This window comes from Rana temporaria, chromosome 2, assembly GCF_905171775.1.
Source record: "Rana temporaria chromosome 2, aRanTem1.1, whole genome shotgun sequence".
NCBI lineage: Eukaryota > Metazoa > Chordata > Amphibia > Anura > Ranidae > Rana > Rana temporaria.
The window spans coordinates 298,798,836-298,813,759 of record NC_053490.1 but is presented as its reverse complement, the minus strand read 5'-3'; the positions used below and the strand labels follow the sequence as shown (position 1 = coordinate 298,813,759).

At 46.3% G+C, this 14,924-nt stretch overlaps 1 protein-coding gene across 3 annotated transcripts in view; it reads left to right on the top strand.

Moving 5' to 3' along the window:
* Positions 1-13,871: 13,871 nt before the first annotated feature.
* The window catches only part of MECR (mitochondrial trans-2-enoyl-CoA reductase), a 49,192-nt gene continuing 48,139 nt past the window's right edge, over positions 13,872-14,924 (top strand). For all 3 annotated transcript variants that reach the window (XM_040337279.1, XM_040337278.1, XM_040337280.1), the window contains exon 1: positions 13,872-14,033. In XM_040337279.1, the coding sequence (XP_040193213.1) occupies positions 13,939-14,033 (95 nt within the window). In that variant the 5' untranslated portion in view covers positions 13,872-13,938. The remainder of the gene's footprint in view (positions 14,034-14,924) is intronic.

The following is a 14,924-nucleotide window of genomic DNA, read 5'->3' as shown; positions in this document are numbered from 1 at the left end:
CTTTGTTTTCCCTTTAAAAAAAACTTCTTTCAGGTACCTGTGATTCCCCAGAGTTTGTATCTTCCTGCAGATCTGTCTGTCTGCCAGAAATGTGCCCCCTGTAATGCGGGCTCCTCTCTCGCAGAGTGAGGGGTCTGGTCTACGGCAGGGGGGGGGCGGCTGCGGGTGCTCTGTAATATTCCCACGCTTGTTCCCTTGTGAATGTCAGGGGGCGAGCGGTGCGGATCGGCATCTCCGCCGCGCATGCGCGGTCGCTGGACGAGGACGCGGCGGCCATCTTGGTTGCTGGAAAGAGGGTTAGATTGCCCTTTCTTTACAGTATGTGTCCAGGGGTGGGTTCTTGGGTTAACCCTCCCACCTGGTCCATACTTAAGGAGCCTGTGAGCAGGGCTATGGCTGTCAGAGCCATTTAAAGCTGCGCCCTGCTAGGTGCTCCAGCCCCAGCCCTGTGGTAGGTTTTTAAAAAAAAAAAGTGACAGTCTAGCGCCTCTTTGTGTACAGACAGGCGTCTTTTTTCTTCTTATTAATCCCATAGCCTTTCCTATTATTTTTCACAGCTGATCCTCCTGCCCAAGCCCCGCAATGAGTCATTCACCTCGTAACAAAGATCCTCACACTTCCATTAGGTATGTGACCAACAATGCGTGAGTATATAAAACAAAAAAAGTGCGCTCACTGTTTCTAACGTGAGTCCCTTACATCGTAGCCCTGCCCACTCCAAGAGGTACAGAAAATCATTGAGACACCGTGACGACAGCCCAGCCTGCAGGTCTCATTCTTCACGACACCGGTCCCGCTCTTCAAGTCGGAGATCCCAGTCTTCACGTCATAGGTCAGGGAGGTCAAGATCTAGAGGAAATGATCGGCCCCCCTCTTCTGGAACCTATAGAAAAAAGAAATGCTGGACATGCGGGGCTACGCCACTACCAGATAGAGTAGTCTGTAAGGACTGTTTTTCAGACTATGCGTCCAGCCGCGAGCTAGAAAATCAGCGGGCGGTAGATCTGCTAAATAAAACAATGAGGGACTCCTTCTCCAAGCTTTTGGCTTCGGTCCCTGCTCAACCAGCCCTGCAGACATCACAGGTTCAGGATGTAGAACCCAATCTCCCTGGTCAGGGTCGCCATTGGGGGGGTACAGGCAGTACAACTGTAAGGGGCCTGGAGGCCCCCAGGGCCCCCGGATGACAACTCCCCCTCTTTTTTATTTATTTTTTTATAAAAAAAAAAATTCTTATATATTTGTATTTTATTTTTTATTAACTGCTTGCCGACCAGCCGCCGCAGTTATACGGTAGGTCGGCTCTGCTGGGCAAGATTACGTAGCTATACGTCATCTCGCCGAGGAGCCAATAGGGGCGCACGTGTGCCCCCCCGCTCGCCCCTGACGCTGACGCAATGTATGAACAGCGATTTGTAATTTCCCCCAGTCAGTCCACCCCCCTTCAGTTAGAACACACCCAGGGAACATGATTAACCCCTTCCTCGCCCCCTAGTGGCATTTGTATAGTAATCAATGCATTTTTATAGCACTGATCACTTTAAAAATGCCAATGGTCCCAAAAATGTGTCAAAAATGTCCGAAGTGTCCACCATAATGTCGCAGTACTGATAAAAATCGCTGATCGCCGCCATTACTAGTAAAAAAAAATATTAAGAAAAATGCCATAAAACTATCCCCTATTTTGTAAACGCTATAACTTTTGCGCAAACCAATCAATAAACGCTTATGGCGTTTTTTTTTTTACGAAAAATATGTAGACGAATACATATCGGCCTAAACTGAGGAAAAAAATCTTTTTTTTTATATATTTTTTGGGGATATTTATTATAGCAAAAAGTAAAAAATATTATTTTTTTTCAAAATTGTCGCTCTATTTTTGTTTATAGCGCAAAAACTAAAAACCGCAGAGGTGATCAAATACCACCAAAAGAAATCCCCTGATGAAATCACGTGGTGTGACGAATACGCGTCGGGACTGGAGCACTGGATTGGTTTGCAGCACCTGACGGACGGTAGACGAGCTCGGCGCTCGTGGATTTGTGACCGCCTCAAAGACTGCTCCATGTGAGTTTTCATTTGATGTTTTTATCCTCGTTTTAATAAATTTGTACGGTATCACGCGATGTGCCCCCCTTCTTCTCTCTCCCCCGCCCCTACCACTTTCGTTTGAGCGGCTGATGTTACCGATGCTGATGGGAGAAAGCTGTGGCAGAGAGAAGTCAGGAGTTTGACGAGCTCGCCGGTCGTGGAGATAGGCACCCCCCCTTATTTACTGTGTAAGTTTTCACTCACCGACTTGTAACAGAGGCTTCTCAGTGGCGACAGAACTACACTATAGTGTCTTCATTATATCTCCCACATGTACGGCCTGGGACTGAAATCCACTAGATTCACTCAATCATCTTCACTGATCTGGCTTTTGGAACTTTTACTCTAGACTATTCACCTATCCATCCATTTTACAAGTTTCACTTGGATTCCTGTTTTTTTCCCCTTTGATGTCAAATTTGGGACTGTCATGTTTATTCACTGAATTATCCATTCACTTTGATTTTTTTACTTTGTGCATTTCCGTTTATGTATTCATTCACTCAGCCACCAGTTCTGTAGGTTGCATTACCCATTGTGTTTGTACATTGTACTTCCCCACCCTTCTGTCCTACGGGTCCACCCGCCCCTCCCTTGCCCCCCCCCCACCTTCTTAACTGCTTATATCTAGAAGCAGCATCTCACAGCGCAGACATCACCACCTTTTTGCATTATCATTTTTGTCTAAACAGGATAGACCCTTTTTTGTTTGCTGCAGTGCACACATTCACATTCATCATTCGTGCACCCCCTTCCTCCCTCCCATTCCCCAAGTCACTTATCCAACACAGCGCAGGAGTTTCACTTATTACTTTATACCACCAAAAGAAAGCTCTATTTGTGGTAAAAAAAGGACGCCAATTTTGTTTGGGAGATATGTCGCACGACCGCACAATTGTCAGTTAAAGCGACGCAGTGCCGAATTGCAAAAAGTGACCTGATCTTTGACCAGCAATATGGTCCGGGGTTTAAGTGGTTAAAGGGCCAATTTGTTTTTGTTAGGGGTCCGGAGGTCCCCAGGGCCCCTTTTTTAAAAAAAAAAAAATGTTTATATATTTTTTATTTCTTTTATATATATATATATATATATATATATATATATATATATATATATATATAATATTATTATTATTATTATTAAAGGGCCCCCCCTTTTTTTTATAAAAAAAAAAAAAATTATATTATTTTATTTCTTTTTATTTCTTTTATATATATATATAGACAGGCAAATTGACCTGGAGTTGAAGAGGAGCTACTTAGCCGCAGGTGCAGAATGTAAGCCAGTTATCGCCCTCACGTCTGTATCAAATGCCATAAGGGCTTGAGAATATATCACTATCTGGACGACATCCTACTCTTAGCAAGCAGTCCGGGTCAGTTGGTACGTCATCGGGACATTCTTCTGCAGACACTAAGAGAGCTAGAGTGGTTGATCAATTCAGACAAGAGTCAACTTACACCAATGCAGCAAATGATCGACCTGGGTGCAGTGTTCGACACTCAGGAGGGGACAGTTTCATTAACACCACCAAAGATAGCAAATGTCATCCAGAGAATGATCAAGGTCATCCGGAGCCCGTTTCTGACGGCCTCACAATGTCTGAGCCTCATCGGCACAATATCTTCCTGCATACCCATGGTCCTGTGGGCCTATTGGCACTTGAGGTATTTCCAGACTGGTTTCTTGGTGCAGTGGAAGAAGCAACACCTGTCCTAGACGATCCTGCTGACGGGAGTGATGCGCAGGAGTCTTCACTGGTGGACAATTCCAGAGAACCTCTCCAAGCCTTGTCACTTGGGCTCCCTTCATTGAATCACAATAACGTCTGATGCAAGCGGACAGGGCTGGGGAGCCCATTGCGGGGAAACCCGAATACAGGGGAGATGGTCATGCTCCACCCAGGGTGTGGTATCCAACATCTTAGAGATGAGGGCAGCCTTTTTGGCACTGACTTCCTTAGCATCCCAGACCAGAGGCCAGAGGATACTTCTACGCCTAGACAACAGGGCAGCTGTCGCTTATCTACAGAGGCAGGGAGGCACGCGCAGCAGGTCACTCCTCAAAGAGGTAGAGCCAATCATGCTCTGGGCAGAGGAGAAACTCCTGGACCTCTGGGCGATGTATCTGCCGGGCAGATTGAACACGGAAGCAGACACATTGTCCAGAAACTTCTTGGACAACAACGAGTGGGCTCTCCACCCCCTGGTATTCCATCAGATTGCCAGCATTTGGGATCCCCCGCAGGTAGACCTGTTCGCCTCCCCGAAGAACTCCAAACTGGACAGATTCTTCTCTCGGTTTCCGCATCCGCAAGCCGAGGCAGTGGATGCCCTGTCATGCCCCTGGAGGTTCACCACGACATATGCCCCCCGCCCCCGGTCATTAATCTTCAAGTTCCTCCTGAGGCTCCTCAGGGAGTCAGTCCAGGTGGTGGCGGTACTTCCATATTGGCCGAAGAGACCTTGGTTTCCGCTAGCCATGCGCCCCAGTGTGGGCCCTCCAGTCAAGATCCCTCCTTTCCCTCAACTTCTGCTACAGGGCAGTCTACTTCATCCAAACCCTCCGAAATTGGACCTTCGAGTCTGGAAGTTGAAAGGCGAAGGTTCGAGTCCCTAGGGTGTTCCCCAGGAGTCATCTTAACCCTCCTAAAGGCCAGGAAGCCTACAATGAATGCCATATATTCAAGAATCTGGGACAAGTTCCTGTCATTTGCTTCCGATAACGGTTTTGATCCAAGCCTTCCCTCTACAAGCCATGTTTTAGGATTCCTTCAGACGGGACTTGAGCTGGGTCTTAGTCTGAGCTCCCTCAAAGTGCAGGTAGCAGCAATCTCTGCCGCATCGAATAGGAGATGGGCAGAGGATCCTTTAGTAATCACTTTCCTCAAAGGCGTATTGAAGATCCGCCCACCTGTTAGACGATCCTTTCCTAAATGGGATCTGTCCCTGGTCCTCGAAGTTCTGTCGATCCATCCCTTTGCTCCAGTGGAACAAGTAACAATATGGAACCTGATATTAAAGACGGCTTTCCTGCTAGCCATTACATTTGGAAGAAGGATCTCGGAACTCCACTCCTTAGGGATAGGGGACGACCACATCTCCTTCTTCCCTGATAGAGTGGAACTTCGCCCCCTTCGGGGGTTCATGTCAAAGGTCGCTACTCCAAGCCACCTGTCGGAACCCTGGGCTCTACCAATATTCACAGACACAGATTCAGAGTCCTGCCACGAGCTGGATGTTTCCAGAGCGCTTAGGGCCTACCTAGAAGCCACTAGTCCCTTCAGGAACTCTGAGAGACTTTTCATCATACCTTTTGGTAAATACAGGGGCAAAGAAGCTTCTATCAGAACTCTGGCGTCTTGGGTTGTAAAGTTGATACAGAAGACCTACAGGGTAAAGAATCTGGAGCCTCCATCCTGAGTGAATGCTCATTCTACAAGGGCAGTCTCAGCTTCCTGGGCAGCAAGGGCTAATGTATCGCTGGAGACGGTGTGCAGGGCCGCCACCTGGTCTTCTCATAACATGTTCCCTAGGCACTACCATATTGACCCGGAGCTCTTACGACGGTTGAGTTTGGAAGAAGGGCAGTTCAGGCTGCTATGTCCTCTTCTAATTAAACATTTATTATTAAGCATTATCCCACCCGTGTCAGCTAGTTATTTATCACAGGTATGCTGCCATGGAGGCACCAGGAAAACTGAAAATTGTATCATACTTACTAGTAATTTTTCTTTCCTGGTGCCTATCCATGGCAGCATACGCTCCCACCCACGGTATTCTATATCACAGAGAATGTTGGGGGAGGGACTACACGTTTAATTTATACTATTCACTAGTCCTGAAGGAGAAGTCGATGCGGAGCTCTATCACAGGTATGCTGCTATGGATAGGCACCAGGAAAGGAAAATTACTGGTAAGTATGATACAATTTTCCGTTTTTTGGATACTTTATTTTTTTTTTACCATTCCTAATGTTAATTGTTTTCACTAATGTTAACTGCTGTTTTACAGTTTGCCAAGGAATTCCCTCAAACAAGGACTTTTACTGCAGTTCAGACTTCTACTGAAGCAGTAAAGAATGCACATATAGAAATAGCCCTCCTATCAATTACTGCCCTATCAATAGACATGTGCAGTTCGTTTCCTACGAATTAAAAATTCGTACATTCGGAAGCATCCGAAATACGAATTGCTATGCTTCCGAATTTTACGAAATACGACATTTCGTTGACGAATTTCGGATCAGAATTTCTTACAACGTGAACGGAAACGTGACTGGTGTTTTGTTGACCAATCAGAGGTTTTCTTCTGCTGCTGAGTGAGGGTTGGGAAAATTACCTTTTTTAATATGGGAGTGGGAGACTGACTGGTACTGGTAGTCGATGGGAGATTCAGAATCAGACAAAATAAGAAGGTTTGTTAATATTGTTTAATTATTGTCATAATAATTACGATTATTCGTTATGATGAAGTTAAAAACCCAGGAAGTCAGCACAGTGACAGCACGGGGATGGTGGGTGCCCCTCATAATGAGCACAGCACAGGGATGGTGGTAGTCCCTCATAATGAGCACAGCACAGGGATGATGGGAGCCCCTCATAATGAGCACAGCACAGGGATGATGGGAGCCCCTCATAATGAGCATAATGAGTCGACGACTGCCATATTGAGAAAGGTATTGTAGCCCGTGCCGGCCCGTTAGTTCGCATTTCCTAATTTGTGTCCGAAATTCAGTTTGGATTGAATACTAATTTTCGTCGAAGGTTCGTTTACTTTTCGTAGCAATTACGAACATTTGTTATGATGAATAAGCAAACCCAGGAAGTCAGCACAGCACAGGGATGGTGGGAGCCCCTCATAATGAGCATACGGAGGCGATGACTGCCATATTGAGAAAGGTATTTTTTGCTTTTTAAATTCATCATAACGAATGTTCGTAATTGTTACAAAAAGTTAACGAACCTAACGAAAATTTGTTTTCAATCCAAATTGAATTTCGGACACAAATTATGAAATACGAACTAACGGTCCAGGCTACAATATCTTTCTCAATAATGGCAGTCGTTGACTCATTATGAGGGGCTCCCACCATCCTAGTGCTGTGAATTCCTCCTGGGGCTGTACTCATTATGAGGGGCTCCCACCATACCTGTGCTGTGCTCATTATGAAGGGCTCCCACATCCCTGTGCTCATTTAGAGGGGTTCCCACCATCCCTGTGCTATGCTCATTTAGAGGGGCTCCCACCATCCCTGTGCTGACTTCCTCCTGGGGCTGTACCCCTGCTGTGCTCATTATAAGGGGCACCCACCATCCCTGTGCTGTGCTCATTATGAGGGGCTCCCACAATCCCTGTGTTGTGCTCATTTAGAGGGGTTCCCATCATCCCTGTGCTGTGCTCATTATGAGGGGAACCCACCATCCCTGTGCTGTGCTCATTATGAGGGGCTCCCACCATCCCCGTGCTGTGCTCATTTAGAGGGGTTCCCATCATCCCTGTGCTGTGCTCATTATGAGGGGCTCCCACCATCCCTGTGCTGTGCTGACTTCCTGGGTTTGCTTATTCATCATAACGAATGTTCGTAATTGTTATGAAAAGTTAACGAGCCTTCGACGAAAATTCGCATTCAATCTAAATTAAATTTTGGACTCGAATTAGGAAATACAAACTAAAGGGCCAGCCCAGGCTACAATACCTTTCTCAATATGGCAGTCGTCGACTCATTATGCTCACTATGAGGGGCTCCCACCATCCCTGTGCTGTGCTGACTTCCTCCTGGGGCTGTACCCCTTACTGTGCTCATTATGAGGGGCTCCCACCATCCCTGTGCTGACTTCCTCCTGGGGATGTACCCCTTGCTGTGCTCATTATGAGGGGCTCCCAGCATTCCTGTGCTGTGCTCATTATGAAGGGCTCCCACCATCCCTGTGCTGTGCTAACTTCCTGCCGGGTTTGTTTGTAGCCCGTTAGTTCGTATTTCGTAATTCGTGTCTGAAATTCAGTTTGGATTGAATATGAATTTTCATTAGGTTCATTAACCACTTAAGGACCGCCTCCTGCACATATACGTCGGCAGAATGGCACGGCTGGGCACATGTACGTATAGGTACGTCCTGTACTAGTACCCAGCCGTGGGTCGCGTGCTCCCGCGACCCGGTCCGAAGCTCCGTGACCGGGACCGTGGGACTTGCGGACCCGATCGCCGCTGGAGTCCTGCGATCGGTCCCCGGAGCTGAAGAACGGGGAGAGCCGTGTGTAAACACAGCTTCCCCGTTCTTCACTGTGGCGGCAGCATCGATCGTGTCATCCCTTTTATAGGGGGACACAATCGATGATGTCACACCTACAGCCACACCCCCCTACAGTTTTTAACACACTTCAGGTCACACATAACCCCATAAGCGCCCCCTGTGGTTAACTCCCAAACTGCAATTGTCATTTTCACAATAAACAATGCATTTTAAATGCATTTTTTGCTGTGAAAATGACAATGGTCCCAAAAATGTGTCAAAATTGTCCGAAGTGTCCGCCATAATGTCGCAGTCACGAAAAAAATCGCTGATCGCCGCCATTAATAGTAAAAAAAAAAAAAAATGCAATAAAACTAACCCCTATTTTTTAAACGCTATAAATTTCGCGCAAACCAACCGATAAACGCTTATTGCGATTTTTTTTACCAAAAATAGGTAGAAGAATACGTATCGGCCTAAACTGAGGATAAAAAAAAATGTTTATATATATTTTTGGGGGATATTTATTATAGCAAAAAGTAAAAAATATTGAATTTTTTTCAAAATTGTCGCTCTATTTTTGTTTATAGCGCAAAAACTAAAACGCAGAGGTGATCAAATACCACCAAAAGAAAGCTCTATTTGTGGGAAAAAAAGGACGCCAATTTTGTTTGGGAGCCACGTCGCACGACCGCGCAATTGTCAGTTAAATCGACGCAGTGCCGAATCGCAAAAAGGGGCTAGGTCCTTTAGCTGCATTTTGGTCCGGGTCTTAAGTGGTTAACTTTTCATAACAATTACGAACATTCCTGGGTTTGCTTTTTAAATTCATCATAACCAATGTTCGTAATTTTACGAAAATGTTACGAATCTAACGAAAATTCGTATTTCGTACGAATCCAAATTGAATTTCGGACACGAATTACAAAATACGATTTAACGGCTAATACGGAACGTAACAAAACAAATTTATTGACGGCACCCATGTCTAGCCATCAATTGCTGCCAGTGTGCCCCATCAATTGCTGCCAGTGTTCCCCCGATCAATTGCCGCTACTGTGCCCCATAAAATGCTGCCAGTGTGCATCCGCCGCCCGGCACTTACCTGTCTTGGGTCATGGTGCTGTCCTCCACGCTCCGAGTCCTCGATGTCTTCTCTCGTCCTCTGCTATAATTGGACGCCTGATAGGCATCTAATCACAGCGCCTGTCGCTTCAGCCAATCAGGTGACAGGTAACCAGACCCGAGCACCTGATTGGCTGAGAGAATAAATCGCTTTCCTAACACAACACTGAGTAAACAGCGAACGCACAGCATTGCGCGTGCTCTTTACCAATTTGGAAGCCTATTAGAGCCTATGGCTATGGCTTCCAAAAACACCCCCCACTGTAATTCAGATGACCAGCGCCCGACAAGGGGCCAGACACCTGAATTGGGGGCGGCAGTGGCAACAATAGCTAGATTCTTGCAATGCATGAATCTATCTATTGGTGATAGACATGTGCCAGGAGAGAAGGGGCGGTGCCACTGACAAAGTGAGTTAATACAACTATGTAAACTGCACATCATAGAAAATATAAAAAGGTAACGAATGTGTAAATCCTTTTTATTTTTGTACATGTTATTCTGACTATAATGGGGGATTGTTTAATCTCTCCAGCCTGTTAAATGGAGTGCACTGTACTGGTCTAATAATTAACTATGTGTGGTTGTTACTAGGGATCTAGTGTTAACCCTTTGCAGTCCAATAAATGTAAAATGAGACGTGCTGGCGCACTTAATGAAGATTTGTTTTATATATATATATACAGTATATATATATATATATATAAAATATATAGTGCTGTCTTATTATGTATGTATAGTACAAATGTAATAAGAGCACAGCTCTCTCCCTTCCATCTCAGTGCTGGGAGGGAGAGAGAGCTATACTAAGTGCGGCTCTGGCCACAGAGGGGGCCCGCTGGCAAATTGGAGATGCCTGTGGGCTCCCTCTAAGTTACAATCCAAGGACCTTCTGTACCTGCTGCAGGGAATGTCCTGACGGCGGTTCTGGCGTTTTTTCTCCCATTTTAAAAAGCGACAGCTGGCAGGACCTTCCGGTGCATAGAAGGTCCTGACAGGCTTCACAGAAACACTTGGGAGGGGGCGGTTTTGACCTGAAACGGTAGTCCTTTGTGGGATATATCCCGACATTGGACCTGTAAGGGCTAATGCAGATACATTTCTTTACATCATACGGCTTCATATTGTGTGTTTCACACTGTTAAATTCTGCATGATTATCTGGAAGAGCACACAAATCACATCACTAACTTTCTTCGCTAAATGGTGATTTGAAAATCAACTGTGCAATATTTAGGCAACAAAAAGATTAGGAAAAGAAATCCATGAAGTCAAAAATATATTATACAGAAGCCAGGAGGACATAGTAAATACCATCCCTCATTATTCTTTCTCCATCTACCATTTGTCCACAGATCATGTGACCTTCTTCCCTTTTCTTATATATTTTTGTCAATTTAAATGTTAGAATCTTATTATCAGCCCTCAAAATTACCACTTGCCTACTAGCATTTGGCGAGTGGATTTAAGCTGGGGGCGAGTGATGACAGGGCTGCATGACCAATCTCCCTCCAATCTGTGCCTACACTTGGAGTCCAGATGAGATTGGCGGCCGAAGAGGAAAGGTGCATGCTCGGGAAAAGTAGTCTGGTGAGCCGCGCACAGGCAGAGCAGTACACAGGTGCTCTCCTTACAATTCTCATTAAGCCATGGGACCTAACAGTATGACCTCTCTGAGCCTGCCCCCTCTCCCCCGACCAATGTAGCTGGAGAGCAGAAAGTAATGAGTGAGGTGGAGGATTGCAAAAATTACCACTCCGGTGCATCGCTCACTGAAAGTTGCCCTGACATGAGAGCGGCAGCCTTCTAGTTTGTGCAGTTTTCTTCTCCTTGTGCTCTATGTAAGTGTCCAACAGTTTAGCCTGAGCACTGTGAACAGACTGGTCTCAATGTGTGCTGTGCGGTGTCAGTGTGTGCTGTGCTATGGTGTCAATGGCTGTGCAGTTGTGTGGATCTCAGCGTTGGATTGTACTCCCTCCCGCTGTGCTGCAGCTTCTCACCTCTCTGCCAGCCTGAATAAAAGGGGGAAGTGGGGACATGCAAGCGTGGAGCCGCACACACAGGCTTCTGATGATGAGATGAATGGGAGAGAGAGAGAGGATGGATGGGAGTTGCAGAGGAGACAGCAAGAGAATGGGGAAGAGACCCAGTTCTAGTGCCCTGTCCCTCTGGTCTGCCCCCAGTGCCCTGTCCCTCTGGTCTGCCCCCAGTGCCCTGTCCCTCTGGTCTGCCCCCAGTGCCCTGTCCCTCTGGTCTGCCCCCAGTGCCCTGTCCCATTTTGTTAAAGTTGTTGTTGGTAATATTTAATTTTGTAACTTGATTCTGCATAAAACATTGTCATTCCATGAGATAATCTACGAGGACGTGTTTACGGGTGCAATTAGGCGCAGGGCAGTGTATGAATTAGGTGGGGCAACTGGTGGCGAGTAACTCTTGAGGCCTGGCTAGTAGCTCAGCACTTGAAATTTTGAGCCCTGTTATTACTGTTAATGACACCTGTGGCTATAGTTATGGTATCCACTGTAAGACCCCTTTCACACTGGGGCGTTTTTCAGGTGCTTTAGCGTTAAAAAACGCGCCTGTAAAGAAGCTGCATCTGCAATCCCAATGTGAAAGCCCTAGTGCTTTCACACTAAGGCGCCTAAAAAACGCCCCAGTGTGAAAGAGGTCTTAGCGTTAAAAAAAGCGCCTGTAAAGCGCCTGAAAAAAGCTGTATCTGCAATCCCAATGTGAAAGCCCGAATGCTTTCAAGCGGAAGCGCGCCGCTGGCAGGGCATCAAAAAAAGTCCTGCAAGCAGCTTCTTTGCAGCGCTTTAGGAGCGGTAAATATACCGCTCCTAAAGCCCCCTTCCCATTGAGGGAGCTTTTTATTAACGCCAAAGCGCCTGAAAAAAATGCCCCAGTGTGAAAGGGGTCTTAGTGGCACTTTACCAGCATTTTCCGGGCGCTGGCAGTGTGAAAGGGCTCTGAAAACACTCGGCTTTCACATTGGGATTGCAGATGAGGCTTCTTTCAGGCGTGTTACAAGCTTTTTTTTTAACGCCAAAGCGCCTGAAAAACGCCCCAGTGTGAAAGGGGCCTAACCGTGTGTGTTTGTTTTTTTCCTTTTTCTATCAAAAAACTTTGCAGAGCGCCATCTCCTGGAGATATATATGATGAAGAGGCCCAAGTTTTATACCCAGTCCAGGTTGAAATATGAAAGTTCAAGTGCCATCGGACAAGATTTTCCCGTTATTTTTATTATTTTTAAACATTACATACATTTACTATTCTTCTGTGAGATAATGATTACATAATATTATAATAAATATTATAAAATGCACTTTTTATCTATCTAAAAGTTTTTTTTCCAGCGCTAAACCTTTCATCTGATTTCTAAATTGCTGCATTTGTAAATTCCAAAAGCCAATATAAAGGAATAGTAGTGGTAAAAAAAAGCACTTGTGGGTTTAACCAATCTTATTTTTTTTTGTACAATTCTACTTTAAGGGGGTGTGTCCTATGCCTGCATACTTTTGCTGATAGGTGTCCCTCATTCCCATCTCAAAAAGTTGGGAGGTATGGTCCACAGTAAGGATACAGTGAGAAGGTGGCAAGCGTTAGGCCTCTTTCACACTAGCGGACCGTTCGTCCGTTTATTACAAGTCCGTTTACGGACTTGTAATGCATCCCTATGGGATTGCGTCCATTAGCGGATGGAGCATTCGCTAACGTCCGCAACCATCTGCGTCCGTCAGGATCCGCTTTTGCGGACGGAAGAAAACCCTATTTTTCTTCCGTCCGGCGGAACGGATCGGATGAATACGGACAGACGGTCCGTCTGCATCCGATTCCCCATAGGGCAGAGCGGAGCAGAGACAGGGCGGTCTCTGCACTGTGTGCGGGGACCGCCCTATCCGCCGACAGCTCAGCGAGATTCCCGCTGAGCCGACGGACACACATGGAGCGGACACAAAACCGGTCCGCTCCGTGTGAAAGAGGCCTTACACCCACCGGAGTCATGCATTTCACCCTTATTTTTACCACTAAATGGAGCTTATATACAGAGATATAGTATTTGCAAATCAGTCTGTTTTGATGTTGAAGTGCAAAAGCGGTGTTCTGTCAGATCAGCAAACCTGTGAGATCAGCAGGCTTTCCTCTGCTTTTACAATTCAACATCAAAACAGTCAGACTGATTTTTAAAAAGACTGCATGTCACCATATAAGCTCCGTTAAGTAGTAAAAAATAAGTGTGAAAATGCCAGCCTCCGGTAGGTGTAACAAGATGTCCGCTAGCTCCTTCTCACTGTATACTTACTGTGGAGGAGTGCGGGGTGTAGCAAAATGGCGTCGACGGAACGTCATTTTTTCGTTACCAATTCTGACGGGTCGCCTAATCTGATGAAACAGCGGTCTAGCGGCTTAGTCAGCAGTGGGCGTGGCGGAGTGACGAAAAGGCTGTGGGAGGGGCTGCGCGTCACGGCTCAGTGCTCCGAGGAAGGTGAACAGACATGTGGCCGGGAATGAGGATGATTCGGCGCCAGCTGAGCTCGGCGGTCCGGGGGCTGGTGTACGAGAAGCACGGGGAACCGGCACAGGTGCTTCGGTGAGACATAGACTCCCATGTGATATGTCCTAGAGGAGCGCGGCATTATGGGAAGAAGCGTGGTTAGGAGCATCGTATGGGAGAAGGGGGCGTGGCTTGGTGTCTGGTGTCCTTGGGTTGGCCATGACGCTGTAGATGTAAGGCTGAATGAGTGCATAGCTAAGCTGGTGGGGTTATAGGGTACCAGCTATGGCAATAAAGAAGGTAGCAGACAGAAATCCGATGACAACACTAAACTATCAATGCTGGAGTTTTTCTGCATTCACTTTTGCAAGCAACTGAGCTGCTGTGTCTTCGCAGCGCCCTGCATGGGTGTTTCTGTTACCTGGGGGCATCTGTTTTGCAATGGTAACATTTTAACCGCTTCAACTCCTGAAGATTACCCCCCCTTCCTTCCTGACCAGGCAATTTTCTGCGATACGGCACTGCGTTGCTTTAACTGACAATTGCGCAATCGTGCGACACTGTACCCAAATAAAATTGTTTTTGTTTTTTTTGTTTTTCCCACAAAGTGCTTTCTTTTGGTGGTATTTCATCACCTTTGCTTTTTTATTTTATTTTTTTACTAGTAATGGCGGCGATCAGCGAATTATAGCGGGACTGCAACATTTTGGCGGACAAATTGGACATTAAGTGATCCTTTTTTGGGGACCAGTGACACCAATACAGTGATCAGTGCATACAAATTGGCCGAGAAGGGGTTAACATCAGGAGTGATGAAAGGGTTAAATGTGTCCCTAGGACGTGCTTGCTTACTGTGAGGGAAGTGTTTTTTGCTGTGAGAAGGCAGAGATCCGTGTTCCTGCTAAGCAGAAATACAGGATCTCTACCTTCCCTACTAACAGAATGGCGGTCTGCCTTGTTTACATAGACAGGCAGACTGCCGTTCTG